The 18897-nt window shown below is 44.8% G+C and overlaps 1 protein-coding gene across 2 annotated transcripts in view; it reads left to right on the forward strand.

The window, feature by feature from the left end:
• The window catches only part of PPP2R2C (protein phosphatase 2 regulatory subunit Bgamma), a 137555-nt gene extending 132219 nt beyond the window's left edge, over window positions 1–5336 (forward strand). For both annotated transcript variants that reach the window (XM_030449704.1, XM_030449703.1), the window contains one exon: window positions 5012–5336. In XM_030449704.1, coding sequence (XP_030305564.1) covers window positions 5012–5303 — 292 coding nt within the window. In that variant the 3' untranslated portion in view covers window positions 5304–5336. The remainder of the gene's footprint in view (window positions 1–5011) is intronic.
• The last annotated feature ends 13561 nt before the right edge of the window (window positions 5337–18897 follow it).

The raw sequence follows: 18897 nt of genomic DNA on the forward strand, positions 1-18897 counted from the left end.
GCAAAGAAAGCAGAGTCTTAGAAATATGTGAGTTCAGAAATGGAAAAGCAAATGGACTGTGAAGGCAATTTTACTGCAAGTTAGAAGGAAAAAAACAAAAGAAAACCAAACCTCCTAAAGTCAGATTGGTGACAAACAGCTCTCTGTGCATTTGGTGCTCTGGGAAACTGCTCCCCTGGGGCTTTCTGCCTTCATCTTCATCTCAGATGCTCCTCATCCCCCTGGCAACCACAGCTTGTGGCACAGGGGGCTCCAGGGTGATGAAATTTTCCAATTTTTGCCTTGGGGGGGGGGGTGTGTGGGGGTGTAAGGAACCCCAGAGCTGTTTGCATCCCAAATGGGGTGTGTTAGCCCTGGGGTATGAAACCACCTCCAGGTGTTGAGGTCCTGAGCCAGTGTTTCATCAGGAGATGATGAGAGGACGTGGGGATTTGGGAAGAGTGAAACATCAGATTTACTGCTGTTTATTCAGCTCCTGAAACAGGCACTGATCTTGATCAGTTGGCTCTTGCCTGCCTGTAGGAGATGTTTTATCAAGCTGTCACACTGACTCTGGGGTTGCTTGGTTTATTTTCCAGCTTTGGGAGATTTAACCTGGGTCTCCCTAAGCAGGATTGGGCCAGGTTTGGGAAGGTGGGGAATGTAAGGGAGACAACCCAAGGGCAGGAACTGCTCCTGTGTTCCCCTGAGCTCAGCAGCAGGAGATGAGACCCTTCAAGGGGGTGCAGAACCATTGCTGAGGGGCTCTGTGCTGCACCAGTTCCCTGGAGCACTTAGGGAGCTGCCAAAAGCTCTGCTCTGCTGGAGAGAGGCTGAGGGAGCTGGAGGGGATCAGCCTGGAGAAAAGGAAGGTCCAGGGAGACCCAACAGTGACATTCCAGTATCCAAAGGGGGGGTACAGGAAGGCTGGAGAGGGACTGTTTGCCAAGGAGAGCCTGAAGTGATGGGACGAGGGGCAATGGTTTGAAATGAGAGAAGAATGGATTTAGATGGGATGTCAGGAACAAGTTCTGTCCCAGGAGGGCAGTGGAACCATGGCCCAGGTTGCCCAGGGAGGGGGTTGAGGCCTCATCCCTGGAGATGTTCAAGGTGAGGCTTGAGGAGGCTCTGAGCAACCTGATCTGGGTGTGGGTGTCCCTGATACTGCAGGGCTTGGACTGGGTGACCTTGAGAGGTCCCTTCCAACCCAAATTATCCTAGGATTCTGTGATTCAGCTGCCATCAATCACCAGTGTGCCACCAGCCAGCATGGGAGCAAGGTTAAACTGGATGTCCTCCCAGTGATTCCCAGTGTACCCATCCAGCTCTCCCACCACAGAACCCCCCCCAGTGGCTCTGCAGCAAGCAGACCTGCTGGCAGGCAGCAGCTGTGTCATGGGATGCTTTGGGTTGGATCATAAAGCTCAAATTAAGCAACCACTCTCTTCCAATGGACTGTTCTTTAAGAATTCCTGCTGCCCAAATGGGATTTAAATTTAAACATAAATACAGAAAAATCTTTGCAGTGTGGAGCAAAATGTTTCTTGCATGCAGAAGGGAGGAGCTCAGAGGGGTGAATGTTGATCAGAAAATAATCAGTGGCTTGGACTCTTAAAAAGGAACAACTAAATTAAAGCAAAGCCTTCTCTTCTGTCAGACATTGCCAGAGACTCTGCTCAGCAGTTTCTTTCCATCTCTGTGGTGTGTTCAGTGATGGATCTGGGAACTGTGCCCAAGGGACACCTGTGGAACACAGGGCTGGAAGAGACCTTTTGTGTGCTCCTGAGTTCAGACACTTGTCACAGAATCACGGAATGGTTTGGGTTGGAAGGGACCTTAAAGCTCATCCAGTCCCAACCCCCTGCATGGGCAGGGACACCTCCCACCAGCCCAGGTTGCTCCAAGCCCCATCCAACCTGGACTTGGACACTGACAGGGATGGGGCAGCCACAGCTTCCTTGGGCAACCTGGGCCAGGGGCTCAGCACCCTCACAGTGAAGAATTTCTTTCTAATGTCTGACCTAAATCTCCCCTCTTCCAGCTTAAAACCATCCCCCCTTGTCCTATCACACCCTGCCCTTGAAAAATGCCTCTTCCCAGCTTTTCTGTAGCCTCTCTGCCCCAGATCTGTCTCACATTCCCCACCTTTCCCATCTCTTGGCTGTGTCCCTCATCCCCATCCCAGTTCCTTCTGCCACACCACTACCACCTTTGCTGCTTCTCCTCCACAGGTACCAGCCCAGATCCCTTGGTTCACAAACCCCATGTGGCAGCCCTGAATGAACCCTAGAACCAAGAAGATGTTGATAGGGCACCATTTTGGATTTAGGTTTCTTGGCATTTTCATAGAAAAATAGAACAGTTTGGGTTGGAAGGGACCTTAAAGATCAACCTCATTCCAAAATATCTGCATGGGCAGGGACACCTCCCACCAGCCCAGGTTGCTCCAAGCCCCATCCAACCTGGACTTGGACACTGCCAGGGATGGGGCAGCCACAGCTTCCCTGGAAAACCTGTGAAGAATTCCTTCCTGCTGCCTCACCTAAATCTCCCCTGCTGCAAGAGCAGTTTGCAGCCCAGTTCCCATTGGTGCTTTTGCAGGGTGCTGCTCCTCTGTGTCACAGTGGCTCCTGGTGGCCCCAGATGAGGAGAAGGCACCAGTGTGGATGGGGTGGAACTCAGGTCCTGGAGCCAGGAGCAGCTCCTCTGGGCAGCAGGACACAGAGCCACAGTTCCTGCCTGATTTATTCTCCCATGGCTGCAAATGGAAGTGCTGAAGCAGTGCAGTTGGCATTTCAGCTGGAGGATGGCTTTTTAAATATGTGCTGTTGGGCTGGAATTCCTCTGGAGACTCCTGACTGTTCTGGGTGGATTCCCTTTCCTAAATGAAAAAAATCAGAAAAATGTCCTGTTTGGGGCTGAGACAAGAGCATGGCCCTGGCTTTAGATATGGAAAAAAGTTCAGGGAGAATGAGGTGGTGAACAAGGCTCTGAAAGCCATGATTATGTTAATCCAATAACCTGAGGGCCAGGGATGAAATCCTGAATTCATTAAAGGTAGTGAAAAAATATCCTCCCCTAGGGACTGGGGGAATGAACAACTGGCAATCCATTAGTTCAAACTACAAGCTGATTAATGGGGGAATTTTTCCCCAGGTTGAGGTATGTGTGCTGTCTCCCAGACCCAGAAATATATCCTGACTTTGAAACTTCAGAGTTTCCTCACAGAAGAGATGACAGAATCCCATTCATCAGTCTTCATTTCTAATGTTTGTAGCTACAGATGTTAATGGTGTCTGGACTTGCCAAGCCCATGGCTTCAGAGAGGGAAAGGGTTTGTTCTGTACAGGATTTACTTGTGCAAACTGGGATTTAGCTTTAAAAACACTTTTCTTCAAAATGCTCATTCAAATATAGAATTACTTACCAAATCTTACTCTTGTATCAAAAACATAGACTTGGAAATTTTTTTTTTTTTCAAAAGATTTCTTCTGGAATCATGGTAAATCTCAGCTGGCAGAAAAGGTAAGAATGAAAGAAGCCTGAAATATGCAGCCCTTAAATGCTCATAGGAGGGTGATTAAAAATCACTTCCTAACCTTGATTGCTTTGTGAAAAATCTCCTGATTTCAGGAGAGTGAGGCTTGTGAATGCCTCAGGATCCAAGTGCTGGGGCAGCTGTCACTGTTGTTGGATACTCTGGTAGGGAAGGAGAAGATAAAAACTAAAACTTCACCCTGTGGAGTGCTGTAGGATCTTTACCATAAGGTTAAAGCTTGGCTGTCCCCTCCAGGTCGCCTAAATTGGCTTCCCACCAACTTCCCACTGTTTGTTTGCATAATTGTCTTTTGTTTTCTTGTTTTCTTGTTTTCTTTCTCTCTTTCTTTCTTTCTTTCTTTCTTTCTTCCTTTCTTTCTTTCTTTCTTTCTTTCTTTCTTTTCTTTCTTTCTTTCTTTCTTTTCTTTCTTTCTTTCTTTCTTTCTTTCTTTCTTTCTTTCTTTCTTTCTTTCTTTCTTTCTTCTTTCTTTCTTTCTTTCTTTCTTTCTTTCTTTCTTTCTTTCTTTCTTCCTTCCCTTCCTTCTTCCTTCCTTCCTTCCTTCCTTCCTTCCTTCCTTCCTTCCCTTTCTTCCTTTCTTCCTTTCTTTCTTTCTTCCTTCCTTCCTTCCTTTCTTTCTTTCTTTCTTTCTTTCTTTCTTTCTTTCTTTCTTTCTTTCTTTCTTTCTTTCTTTCTTTCTTTCTTTCTTTCTTTCTTTCTTTCTTTCTTTCTTTCTTCTTTCTTCTTTCTTTCTTTCTTTCTTTCTTTCTTTCTTTCTTTCTTTCTTTCTTTCTTTCTTTCTTTCTTTCTTTCTTCTTTCTTTCTTTCTTTCTTTCTTTCTTTCTTTCTTTCTTCTTTCTTCCTTTCTTCCTTTCTTCCTTCCTTCCTTCCTTCCTCCTTCCTTCCTTCCTTCCTTCCTTCCTTCCTTCCTCCTTCCTTCCTTCCTTCCTTCCTTCCTTCCTTTCTTCCTTTCTTCCTTTCTTCCTTTCTTCCTTCCTTCCTTTCTTCCTTTCTTCCTTTCTCCCTTTCTTCTTTCTTTCTTTCTTTCTTTCTTTCTTCTTTCTTTCTTTCTTTCTTTCTTTCTTTCTTTCTTCTTCTTTCTTCTTCTTTCTCTTTCTTTCTTTCTTTCTTTCTTTCTTCTTTCTTTCTTTCCTTTCTTTCTTTCTTTCTTTCTTTCTTTCTTTCTTTCTTTCTTTCTTTCTTTCTTCTTTCTTTCTTTCTTTTTCTTTCTTCTTTCTTTCTTTCTTCTTTCTTCTTTCTTTCTTTCTTTCTTTCTTTCTTTCTTCTTTCTTTCTTTCTTTCTTTCTTTCTTTTTCTTTCTTTCTTTCTTTCTCTTTCTTTTCTTCTTTTCTTTTCTTTTCTTTTTCTTCGTTCTTTTCTTCTTTCTTTTCTCTCTCTTTTCTTCCTTCTTTCTTTCCTTTCTTTCTTTGCTCCTCTCTCCACTCTCTACTGCATAACTCTCTTTCCTCTCTCTCTCTTTCTCCCCCTCTCTCTCAGTGTGATAATGACCGGTGCTTACAACAACTTCTTCCGAATGTTTGACCGGAACACCAAGCGGGATGTTACCCTGGAGGCATCCCGGGAGAGCAGCAAACCCCGAGCGGTTCTCAAGCCCCGGCGGGTCTGTGTGGGAGGCAAACGGAGGAAAGACGACATCAGCGTTGATAGCTTGGACTTTACAAAGAAGATCTTGCACACAGCCTGGCACCCAACTGAGAACATCATTGCTATAGCAGCGACAAACAATCTGTACATATTTCAGGATAAAGTGAACTCAGAAATGCACTAGGTTTCTCAATGCCCCCTCTAGATTTACAAACCAGCCTCTGGAGAGTTGTAGAAGGATGTGCTCTTCACAAAATAATAATAATAATAATACTAATAATACTATTAATTTGTGATTTCTGTGGTGGGATCTCTAGGTTGCATCCTTTCATCCCTCAGCCTGTATCGTTCTTGGCCAACTCTTTTCTTCCATCACTGCAACTGTGTGAGTAAAAAGACACGACTGCAAATCCAGTGCTGTGGTCTGTATTGGTTCCTTCCAACAAAAACCCTGGGGGGATTTCTTTGGTTAGGGAACTTCTCCTGAGGTGAGCTGAGGCTCCTCAGCTCCTGGCAGTCCTTCCAAGGGTCTCAGAGCTTGGCTGCTTTTGCAGTCCCCATTGGTAGAGCTTTTGGCCTCAAACTCTTGATTATTATTATTATTTATTTTTAATCAGTAACATTTTCTTCTCTTTCAACCAAGCCAAGCCTGTCTGAGGGAACAAAGAGCCACATCCTGGTAGAGCATGTGGCACTTTGGAGGGACCTGGTGACAAGTAGAACTGGAAGCTGGTGAAAAGCTGCCCCATTCCCTTCCTTGCAGCATCCTCTGATTTATTTCATTTCCCCCATTACTAACTTTGTGCTTCCTGACTAAGTGACAGTCTTATGTAGTTACCCAGCCAGCTTTTTTTTCTTTTTCTTTTTTTTTTTTTTCTTTTTTTCTTCTTTTTTGGAGGAATTCATTCTCCATAGTTCCCTTTGCTCTGTTTAAAACAATATCCAGCATCTTCATCACGTGGAGGACTGCTTGAAATCTTGGAATTGCCACCCCAGAGGGAAGAGCTGGTCAGGTACAAACCTCTTCTGCTCTTGGGGAGTTCTGGAAGTGCTGTCCTGGAAGGCAACGAGTGACTTCAGCTGGGAATAAAATGTCTGCTGGGCAGCTCAGGAAGTCCCTGGTTTGTTCAGGGTTATTTTCATCCTTTGGGAAATCCAGGCAATGCCAGGGGAGCTGTCACTGGGTCGAGAGTGGTGCTGGGAGATGAATTTTGATGGTTTAAAATCAGCCCGTGGCTGGGCAACAAAATAATTCCTGGAGAAACATGGAAAAAAAAATATATTAAAAAAAATCAAAAGCTCTGAACCAAACAAAAGCATCTTCCACATAAATACCTTTCCATCTCCCTCTGTTCGTGGTGTAGATGGAAAAGGAGAGCACACAGCAGCAGCAGGAATGATGTGGGAAGGGGGCAGTGGGCAGGGAGTCTCTTTAGCCAGGAAAAGCAAATTCTGCTACATCCCTAATAAAAATCAGTATCCCAAAGGATTTCTCCTCAAACCATGAGTGAAAGAGCACATCTCAGATGACCTGGTAAGGTGCTGATATTAAAACACCTCAGAAAAACCACGTGTCTTGAAGTCCCTGTGCTCTGTTTCCTTGGTAAGGGATCAGGTTGGCTGAAGATCTAAAAAGAACTAAAAAAAACCACAACAAAAGCAGAAACAAACCAAACAACCCAAATCTATAGCTTTTTTTGTGACATCTTAACACCCCACATGATCCCTCTGTGATTTCTAACCCAGTGTTGGATATCTGGGTTTGGCTCCACCAGACACATGGGGTGAAACGTGGGGGTTAAATTGAAAGGGAATAAGGAATGTGTGTTTATAACATGCTGGAGCAGGCATGGAAAGTATATGTACATAGTTATTCTAATGAAATTTAACAAAAATCCTTTTTTTTTGGCTTTTTTTCCTTGTAAAAAAAGGCCTAAGAATGTGGTAAATTGTATAGAAAACTTGGCAATGCCAAACTAAGGCTTCAGGGGTCTCACACAATTTCTTTGAGTTTTGGCCTCCTCCTTTAGCCTTTGCAGCTAAAAAAGAAAATAAAATAAATGATCAGCTCATTGGCATTTGCAGATAAAAGTACTGAAAAACCTCTCTTTATCTTTTCTCACTCTCAAATAAAATTCTATAGATAACTTCTTGTAAAGCAGATGGTAATACAGCATTTTTTTTTTTAATTTGTTTTAATTTGAAGTCCCTTACTCTGTTACAGCTTTGGGTACCAAAAAGAACATGTTAAAAAATTAAAAAAAAAATAAATATAATATATCTTTGGAGCTTTATAAAAACTAATTAAATACCCAACCAAAATGCCATGAAGTGATTATAGAGGAAATAAATAGAAACCTTTCAAAGAGCAGTATTCCATTCCTAACTTGGCCATCACTCCTACAGATGGAGCTCCTGGTTTATTGAATGTATGGAAAGTTTAACATCATCATTGTGAACGTTTCCAACTCTTTTTTTTTTTATCTATTTATTATTTCTTTTTTTTTTTTTAATTTGAGCATTCAGTGGTGTAGAGTAAGTGATGGTAAAGTTGGTAAAAAAAAAAACAAAACCTGATTGTTTTGAAAGCTGTTGTTCATGGCTGCATCCTTTGTGTCGCACAAATTAGCTATCTGTTGTTGAATAAAAATATAAATATGTTAATACCAGCTTTTTCAATAAAACTACATCCAAAAAAAAAGGCATAAATAGATGACTTCAAGGCCCAGCTTCTTTTTTAGCACACAGAAGAGGAGTTTAGCTCCTTTTACCAAAGAGCCACCCAAAAGAAGCCACTCCTGGAACCTAAAGTGAGGGCAGGAAAAGAAAGAAAAATAGTTTTGTGAGAGGGCTTGGCCTGGGGGTTTAGGGTGATGAAGGGGGTGCAGTTTCAGCAGAGCTGGAGAGAGGATTTGGGGTGACACCTTGGACCAGCTTTTGGCTCTGCTGGTGGCCTGGAGAGACTTCAGGAGCATCAGTCTCCTACAAATGGAAGGAGAAACATGTGCAGCATGGTCACAGGGTAAAAATAAAATAAAATACAATAAAATGGCATTAGTGTCACCACTGGCAAGTTGGGGGACACATGAGGGCACATTTGGGATGTGGGATCTCCTAGATGGGACAGGCATTGGCCCAGGTGGCAAACTAGAGGGCAGTGTCCCTCTTTCCCCCTCTGCTCTAACTTTACCCCAGGAGAAAAAAAAAAAAAAACAACCCAAAAAACCAACACCAAAACAACACCAAATAATAATAATAATAAAAAAGCAAAATCAAACCATCAAAACAAACAAAAAAACCCCATAAAATTATGAACAATTAAAAAAAAGCTGTCTTGGCATACACACAGCATCCACTTCCCAATCCAAGCTGATGCCTGACCCTCCTGGGTTGCTCATCCTGATGCTTGTCCCAAATCCTGGACTTTTTGGGGTGCCAGCCCCAGGCAGTGACCACCTCAGCCTCTGTCCCCTACACAGAGCCCCAGGGGATAAGAAACTCCTGCCCGAGGTGGCCACTGAAAGGTGAAGCCCTTTCTCTGGCTGCAGCCCAGGATGCCTTTGCCTCAGCTGTCAGCTCAGGCAGGAGCTTTGTCTCCCAGAGCTTCCATGCTCATTTCCAACATTTCCCCCCCTTCCTTCCCTCCCTCCTCTCCTTTTGGGGAAAGCCACAGTCAATCCCACTCATTTAGATGGACAAATACAAGCAGGCACTGAAGAGAGAGATCTCAGCTGAAAATCAACACATCAAGCAATGCACTATTTACCTTTCCAGTTTTCCTTTTCATCCCTAAATACCCAGCAGGAGCAGGAGCCAGATGGCTCACTCTCCTGCTTTTGAACTCTTCAAACACAGATTTAGTAGCTGCATGCAGAGATTTAACCCTTTGTAGTTGATTTTATTATTATTTTTTTTTAGGGCGGGAGATATTGGCATGAGCCACCTGCTTGCAGCCAGCAAGTCATCTCCAGGCTGAGTTAAATCCATTGGAGCCTTCCAAGGTTGTGGTTATTAATCCCTGAGGAGAGGAGAAGGAGAAGGATTGTTTGATTTTTGCTGTCCAATTTTCAGTACCATTATTACCACCCATTTCCTCTCCCTCCCCACAGTAATCATTCTCCATTTGCAGCCTTCCAAGCCAACTGCATTGTGTCTAAAATTGGAGTGGGAAGTCACTCCTCTTCCTCCTGTGGTAGAACCTCAGAAGGCAACAAGGATTATTGGAGTGTTTGAGACTCAAAAACCTGGCCCCAATATTACAAACTGTTGGGGACAGGGTGTGTTTCTTTGGATTTCAGAATATTCTGTTTGCCACAGACACTGGGAGGTTTTGCTTTCAATGTGCACCATGAGAAACCTTTCCTTAGAAGGGATTTTGGTTTTGTTTTTTTTTTTCCTTTTCTCTGTAGCTCTGAAGTTTGATTCTCTGGAATCAAACTTTTATTCCTGGGAAAGGGAACACACTCATTGAGGCACTCACAGATCCTAGATCTGGCCTGGGATGCAGAGCATTTCATGGGAAGCTCATGACTGAGCCCCTCAGATCCCTCAGCTATAAAAGCTGCCATGGATTTGATGCTCTGGGAGGTTGGGTATTCCATGAATACCCAGGATAACAGAAACATCCCATTTTTAGTGTGAGGGTGCTGAGACCCTGGCCCAGGTTGCCCAAGGAAGCTGTGGCTGCCCCATCCCTGGCAGTGTCCAAGACCAGGTTGGATGGGGCTTGGAGCAACCTGGGCTGGTGGGAGGTGTCCCTGCCCATGCAGGGGGTTGGGACTGGATGAGCTTTAAGGTCCCTTCCAACCCAAAATATCCTATTATCTGCAAGCAGCCTGAGCCAGAATATCCCAACAGATTCCCAAGCAGAATGGCTGTAAATATAGGATCAAATTCTTCAACTGGCAATAAACTGACAGCACTCCAGGTAGAGGAGAAGACAGCAGAAAGAGATCTATAAACCCCATCCCCACTTTCTGTGGCTTCATCATCATTTTCTCCAGTAGGAGGAACAGCAGGGGGAAAACTAATTGTAAATAATAAGTAGTGGAAATTGGAATTAGGGAAATTGGGATTAGGGAAAATTGGGATTAGTCAGAGGGGGGTGGGAAGAGTGAAGAGCTTGGTATTCTTCCATGCTCTACCTATAAAATAAATGCTGCCCAAGTAGACCACCAGCCTGAGACCTCCCTGTCAATGCTCTGAATCCCACAGGCTCTTTTGTTGCTCCTGAGTGAGGTTTGGCCACCCCAACAGCCCTGCTGGGTGCCCTGGACCAGGTTCCTTCTGACTTTGGTGATGCAGCAGGAAGCCTCGGGTAGGAGGGCCACTGGCCTAGAGCTCTGCTTGCCACACAGAAGATGCTCCCAGTAAATCCATGCCCAGCTCAGACTGTCTGGTGGGGAAAAGTGGGGAGGAGGAGATTGCCAGTTTAATTCCCATCCCCTGACATCTCTGCTGACACCTCTCTGAGATGAACAGCTGCACTCTCTGTTTCTCACAGCTATTGATCTGCAGACCCAGGTGGATGCTGCTGCATCAATTGCACTGTCAAGGTGTCAAAGAAATTCCCTGCAACCTTAGCAGCTGAAGACTTACTTCAGGGGTAACAGGGAGATACCAGGCACTGTTTTATAACATCTCCACTTATTTTGTGAAGGGCAGGGCTCAGCTGGGCTTCTTTTTAAGAAGTTTGGCTGTTTTGAGCTGCTGTTGTAATGCTGCTAATGAACAGCCAGGAATCCAGTGCTACTTTTAAATCTGGTTTCTCCTGATCCCTGTGTGAAGCTGCCAGACACTTCTCCTTCCACGTTTTATTCCCAAGGAAAGCCTCTCCTGTAAAACCAGTCCCAAACCCAGCCTCTCCTGAGATCCACCCTTCAATTTAACTTAGAGTACGTTTAGATGGGATGTCAGGAACAAGTTCTGTCCCATGAGGGCAGTGGAACCATGGCCCAGGTTGCCCAGGGAGGGGGTTGAGGCCTCATCCCTGGAGATGTTCAAGGTGAGGCTTGAGGAGGCTCTGAGCAACCTGATCTGGGTGAGCGTGTCCCTGATACTGCAGGGGTTGGACTGGGTGACCTTGAGAGGTCCCTTCCAACCCAAAATATTCTAAATTTCTGCTTATAAAAGAGGAGAGGAGGCAGTTCTTGCTCAGGAAGGACAACCCCAGCCTGAAGCCACCCAAAGTGGAGGGCAGGAAGATTTCCTTTGGTTCCTCTGCAGGGTCCATCTCCAGCTTTCCTCTCCTTTCCCATGCTTTTCTTTCCCCCTCATCCCACAAGTCCCCATGGCCTCTCCTTTACACTCCTCCTGAGGCCACATCCAGTGGGCAGAAGCCATGAAAATCCCATTAAATCCAATCCCCAGCAACCTCTGGAGGCTGCAGGAGCAGCTTCCCATGGGCATAAGGGTGGGTGCTCTGCCATCTCCTTGTCTCCAGAGGGAGGAAAGCCTCAGGTGCCAGCAGCGTGCTGGAGGTCGAGTGGCAGCTTTGCAGAATCTGAGAGATTGTATCTTAGCAACCACCAGTGCAGTAAGAAAGCAGCTGAAAAGTGTTCAAACCTTCAATTAAAAAAAAAAAAAAAATAAAAAAAAAATAAATCTGCCATCGTGAGGCAACTGTCACCTAAGAGACACAAAGCCACTCCCCAGGGACACAGCCACCTTATGGCCACCCATCTGCCAAAGTGACCTCCTCCTGTGACTCTTTTCTTTTCCCTGTAATTCCACTTATTATGGCCCATTTGCTGGCTTGCAGGAAGGGGAGTGGAGAAAAAACATCTTTTTTTTTTTTTTTTTTTTTCCCTTTTGCTGAGAAACCCTGAGGTTTTTGTCTGTTGGAGCCCAAATCAAGAGTTTGCAAGGGGAAATTAAGTTGACCAACACTGAGAGCTCAGAGGGAAATGGGCACAGGGTTGGGATGACCCTCCCTGAGATGCTGAGATGCAGCACCTATTTCCCCCCTCAGAAATACAATTTTTTTTTTCTCTTCCAGGGTAATACTTCAGTTATCAACCCTCAGATACACCTTTCCCTCAGTTCTCTTCTTCCACAGACAGGGACAGAGTCCCTCACCCACAGATTGAACATTTTTGGGGGTAGAAAAGTAGGTGGGTGCTCAACCTGCATCTGTAATCCCCCACCTGCCTCTGATGGGAGCAGGAGTAGGTCTGGCATTGCTTGTGTAACCCACAGACTTCACAGCACAGAAAAAGGTACTTTGCCTATTTTGCTCCTGCCCCAAGGATGAAGTTTAACTTCTCCTGCTTTGAAGGAGTTTATTATACTAATTAAAGCCTTAATAAAGTTAAAAAAAAAAAAGAAATTCAGGCAGTTGCCAAAGTTCTGCATAAGCTTAATATGATAATTAAAGCCCAATTAGAGTAAAAAAGAAATTCTGCCAGGTCCTGAAGAGTGCCCATGCTATATGAGGCCTGTGATATATGTGCACATACTCATGGATACCATTTATGCTTTAAAGAGTGTGTTACCTCCAAGCTGTAAGGAAGAGCCCCCTCCGAGCAAGGGAAACTTCAGGCTATAGGATTGAAACATTCCCATGGAGATTCACTTTTTAAACAACCATTAAAGATCAATTGAACTGTTATTAGAAGCAGCATTAGGGGAGATTTATGAATCATCAATTTATGACTCTAGGAAAACATCTGCTGGCAAGAGAAGACTGAAAAATCCATTTATTGCAAAACCATTTGCTGGGCTCATCATCTGAGGCTGGTGAAAGGGCAGAGGCACAAACAGGGTGTGTGGCCAGGAACTCCTTCAGTGTATTTCCTGCCACTATGCTTTAAACCAATTTTAGCACCAAAAGAAAATAAATTCACTTTACCTTGAGTCCTTTTGATTGTTTTGAGCCTCAGGTTGTTGGTTGTTCTGTTTTTTCACTGGGGTATTGAGGCAGCAGCATCCATCCTGACCTCCAGCTGGTGGCTTCAGCTTTGATTGTCAGCAGATTCTTGATCAGAATTTGGTGTGTAGATTACTTCCAAAAGCATCTAAGCCCTATTAAAATAACATTTCCATTGCCTAATTAATTGTTTGAAGCTATTTCCCTCTTGATTATTAATTGAAGTTCTGGTTTGTCACCTGAGGCAACAGCGTGGCTGTCACCAGCCCTGAACAGGGAAGGGAGGAACAGGAGAGAGCAGAGATGCTTTGCTGAAATGCTTCACTCTTTAAAGTAAAAAAAAAATAAATTATTTCAGATGAAGACAACAGATCAAGACACTCTGATTTCTGAGATGTTAAGGGGTCTGTGAGCTTGCTTTAAACCCTTTTGAGCTGAGCATGACACAGCTGCTAAGATAAGCACTGGCATCTCTTATGGGTCACACCAACTTTTGGAAAGCCCTTTGTGGTGTCAAAGTTGTTATTCTCACAGAAAAATAATAAGTAATGGAAATTGGAATTAGGGTGTCAGATGGGGGTGGGAAGCCACTTCCAAAACAGAACCAAAATCTCTGTAAGAACCTGCTGGCACCTCATGATTTGAGTTGTACAGGCTACAGATTTACTCTCTCAGGGTTACTCCTATCAGCTTTTACCTGGTGTGGGATCCTGACACAGTATTTCTTCTTTCCCCAAATCTATGCAGTAATTTAGAGTGCACAGAGAGCGCAAGGAAAGAATTGCAGCTGGAATTTCACTTTAATTAAACTCAGCCACGCATTTTCTCTCTGTCATGTTGTTCAGGTAACAAAGTTAACACAAAGGTTTAAGCTCTGGTAAGACTTTTTTTGTTTGGTTGGTTTTGGTGGGGTTTTTTGTTTGTTTGTTTGTGGTTGGGGGTTTTTTTGTTTGCTTGTTTTGGGGTTTTTTCTTGTTTTTTAATTATTACTATTTTTTTTCACCTGAGACATGAGGACACAGGAAAAAAGTTTCCACCAGAAGCCCCTGAGCCCTGCACGCTGTCACCACTTACAACAGAAGCAAACACCACAGCCCACCACTGCCAGCTTTTTCTTATTATAGATTATATTATTATGTATTAATATTTTTATATCCCAATATTTATATACTATTTATATTTCAGCCACCTGCTGAGCTGCAAAGCATCCCAGCCACACAGTTCACAGGTTTGCTGTGCCCTGGTCATAAGCTGCTAGTTTACCCTATCACAGTATTTGATCACAGCAACAAAATAAATAGATTTTTATAGAATTAAATGCAATTTTAATCCTCTCCCCCTGCCTCCATTTTCAAGATCTTGGCTTTCTGCCCCACTGCCTCGGCACAAGGCCGCGCCTGCCAATCTCTGCTGATCTGATGTTTACAAATCTTCTCTGAACGTTCTGATTTCGGGGAGATTTCGTGTTTTTAAGAAAAGGAAAGGGAAGGAAGGAAGAAGCGGAGCCTTTTGTTCCTTGGCGGGGGCAGAGCCGCAGCCTGAGCCGGCGCTGCCACCTCATGGCGCCTCCGCAAAGCGCAGCGGGCGGGAAAGGATCCCCGAGTCCAATCCTTACCACAGAAACAACCAAAAAACACCTCAAACACACACAAACCCCCCTCTAGAAACAGAATCACGGAATCATTTGGGTCAGAAAGGACCTCTGGGATCACCAAGTCCAACCCTTGATCCACTGACACCGTGGTTCCCAGCCCATGGCACTGAGTGCCACATTCAGTCTCTTCTTCAGAACTGCCAGGGATGGAGAATCCACCCCCTCCCTGGGCAGCCCATTCCAATGCCTCATCACCCTCTCTGGAAGGAATTTCTTTCTAATATCCAACACATCCCTGGGCAGCCCATTCCAATGTCTGATTACCCACTCGGTAAGGAATTTCTTCCTAATATCCAACCTAACCCTCCCCTGGCAGAGCTGAACTCCGTGCCCTCAGCCCTTCCTCACAGGACTTGTGCTGGATCCCTTCACAGCCTCCTTGCTCTTCTCTGGACCTGCTCCACCACCTCAGTCTCCTTCCTGAACTCAGGGAAATACTTATACACACTGTCAAAAAAGAGGTGACAAAAGTGCCTCTGATGTTTCAGACTTTGAAGATTATCACTCAAAGTTCTCTCTGGTCTCTGTACCCCCAGCAATGCAACGTGTGCCAGCTCCTCCCCTTGCGTTATCACCAGCCCAGGGCATTAACAGCTCTGCTGGAGTTTACAGGTGGTTTTCATTTTTATTTCCTTAATTCTTCCTTGTCTACAGAAGCTTAGGTGTGGAACATTTAAGCGCTTCTTTGCCCACCAAGAAACCTCTGGTTCCAAGCCTTTTACACCCCTCCTGCCTCCCTTCCCACATCCAACTCTTGGTTACAAGCGGACACCTGAGGGATTACACAGAATCCCAGAATCATTTGGGTTGGAAAGGACCTCTGGGATCACCAAAGTCCAACCCTTGATCCACTGCCACCGTGGTTCCCAGCCCATGGCATTGAGTGCCACATCCAGTCTCTTGAAATATCTCCAGACACGGAGAATCCACCACTTCCCTGGGCAGCCCATTCCAATGTCTGATCACCCCCTCTGTAAGAATTTCTTCCTAATATCCAACCTAACCCTCCCCTGGCAGAGCTGAAGTCCATGCCTCAGCACTTCCTTGGGAAGAACAGGGCTAAATGTAAAACACAAACTTGTGCATTCTTGCCTTCTGTAAGAATCTTTTAGTCATTACAGAGTGGGCTCTTAAATTATTCAGAATTTCTATATGTATTCTGTTGTTTTTCCATGCTTAGAGAAGAATGTACCAGGTTGGGGAACAAGCAGTACTTTTTCATCTTTCTTGGGGGATGAAATGCAAATAATGAATATTTACTCTAAGTCCTGTATATTCTAAATGCTGAAGCTGAGCTTACAGAAGAACAGATGAACCTAATTTAGATGTGTCAATAGCCATGCAATACCCTCCTCCTCCTCTTCAGTTAATTAATACTAATTCAAAAGATTGAATGATCAGCCTAGAGAAAGGGCACCTATCTTTGGAAGTGTTTATAATTCATCATGCCTTCAAAACTGAGTCAGAAAATAATAAATGTCGGATTAATTGAATAATGAACAGCAGCTGCCACATTCTGTCTCTCTCCTTTTCCAATCTAGAAGCTGGACTGGTTTGGAATATTGAGCTCCAGGCACATGAGTGGAACTAAGTTGTTTTGTGCTCTGACTGCCTGCAAGATGTGAATAGAAATATTCTTTGCAAAACCTCCTTGCCTGAAATTACAATTGCTTATGAAGTATTCAGGCTTGTCAGCTAAGATAAGATTTAGAAAAAAACAAACAAAACAAAGTCTTGCTTGCTAAAGGCTTCAGAACACTGAATGTTAGACTGGAGCATCATGTCATTAAATCCTCTTTTTCCATAAAACTAGAAAAACATCAAGGAAAAACACCTGAGGACTGGACATTACAAGCAAGGGTTTAAAATCTCAATTTCTAATTTAGCTCCTCTTTACTTTTTGATACACAAGAGCTGAAAATTAATGGAAAATTACCTCCTGTGTGCTAGGGTTCAAAACTTTCCATCTCTGTTAGAACAATTTGACAAATTCAACTGTTCTCATCAAGCTGTTACAATTATTTTTCCCTGGATTTAGCTCATTCAGGGGTTGTTTTTCACAGGAGCACAGGAACATGGAATCTGATCAAAGTTGGTACCAATATCCCAAAGGAGCTCCCCTCACCCAGGGGACTAGAGGCTTTCCTCAGAAGAGGATAAATTCAGAAGTCTCAGGGCTTATAATTAATTATAGAAAATTCCAGGTGGACCTGGGGTACCTGGATTAACCCCTTTGTCTCCTCTCACACAGCAACTCTTCCCAAAGAAATCAAAATGCCCTCCCAAACCTGACTTCAAGTCAAATTTTTCCTTTTTTGGGATATATAATAACTTCTCCAAAAGACATCATTGCAAAGGGGAAAAGCTAAAAAGCCAGCAGTGTTTTCAACCTTAGTTCTGAATACCTACTGTTGCTTTTTTGCTCTCCTGACAAACATATTGATAGAAGTTGCCCAATTATGAGGAAAACCACAGAAGTTAAAAAATCCCCACCCATCTTTCATGCTTGAATTTCAGAGCCAGGAAGAATATTTTCAGATGTTTTGGCACAAAGAAGAGGACAGGCTAAATCTACCTTACTTCCAGCCTAAACTGGAAGCAAAACTATGTCAAAATTTGCATTTACCAGACACCTTTATACCATTTTTTTTCCCCAGGTGGAATGAGAGAGATGGCTGACAGTTTCCAAAGCTAGAAGCACCTGGAAGACATGATTCTACTTCACAGATTTTTCTCATGGACTGAAACATTACTCTGTGGCTTGGGATAGTGGAAGCTTCTGCTCTCCAATGTCAGTTCCACCTGGGAGCTGGGCAGCAGAATCCACCTGGGAGCTGGGCCCTGTAGAATCATGGAATCATAAAGGTTGGAAAAGACCTCCAAGATCATCAGCCACCAACTCAACCTCCTCAGCAAATTAAACCATCTCCTCAAGTGCTACATCCACAGGTTTTTTGAACACCTCCAGGGATGGGTACTCCACCACTGCATCCCAACCTTCAAGAAGGTGCTCATGGCTGGAGTGCAGCCAAAACCTTCATTTCTCCCCAAAGTTTCCCCTTCTCTATCAATAGTTTTCACTCCCTGGTGATGATGGACAAAGGCAAACAGGATTTAAAGCACCATCAGTGGGAGAGCAGTCTGGGAAATAGCATGATGGGTCTGTATGAGAGACATCCAAGGGTTAACAGGAGTGGTAATCATAGAATCATAGAATTGGCTGGCTCCCTCAGCCCTTCCTCACAGCAATTCTGCTGGATCCCTTCACAGCCTCCTTGCTCTTCTCTGGACCTGCTCCAGCACCTCAAGCTCCTTCCTCAGCTGAGGGGCCCAGAACTGGACACAGGACTCAAGCTGTGGCCTCCCCAGGGCTGAGCACAGGGGCAGAATCCCTTCCCTGGACCTGCTGGCCACGCTGTTCCTGAGCCAGCCCAGGATGCCATTGGCCTTCTTGGCCACCTGGGCACACTGCTGGCTCCTGTTCAGCTTCCTGGCAATCCAGACTCCCAGGTCCCTTTCTGCCACTCTGTGCCCAGCCTGGAGCTCCCCATGGGGTTCTTGTGGCCAAAGTGCAGGACCCGGCACTTGGCCGTGTTGAACCTCATCCCGTTGGGATCAGCCCAACTCTCCAGTCTGTCCAGGTCCCTCTGCAGAGCCCTCCTGCCTTCCAGCTGATCCACACTCCCCCCAGCTTAGTGTCAGCTGGGAATTTGCTGATGATGGACTCAATCCCCTCATCTAAATCATCAATAAAGATATTGAACAGAACTGGGCCCAACACTGATCCCTGGGGGACACCACTAGTGACCGGCCGCCAACTGGATGCAGCCCCGTTCAGCACCACTCTCTGGGCCCGGCCCTCCAGCCAGTTCCTAACCCAGCACAGGGTGCTCCTGTCCAAGCTGTGGGCTGACAGCTTTTTCAGGAGGATGCTGTGGGAGACAGTGTCAAAGGCTTTGCTGAAGTCCAGGTAGACCACATCCACAGCCTTCCCCTCATCCACCAGTTGGGTCACCTGATCATAAAAGGAGATCAGGTTGGTCAGACAGGACCTGCCCTTCCTAAACCCGTGCTGGCTGGGTCTGATCCCCAGGTAAAGCAGGGGGAAGGAGCTTGTCTACATTCCCCAGCTACAGAAACTTCCCCTGCAATACTCCAGTTTTACTGCTAGCTCAGCAGAACATGAAGCACAACTGCAAGTAGCTCACACCATAAACTTTGAGTGGCTGAAATAGTGTTTTTTAGGTGAAAGCTGTT

Source organism: Calypte anna, chromosome 4A, assembly GCF_003957555.1.
Source record: "Calypte anna isolate BGI_N300 chromosome 4A, bCalAnn1_v1.p, whole genome shotgun sequence".
NCBI classification, from domain to species: domain Eukaryota; kingdom Metazoa; phylum Chordata; class Aves; order Apodiformes; family Trochilidae; genus Calypte; species Calypte anna.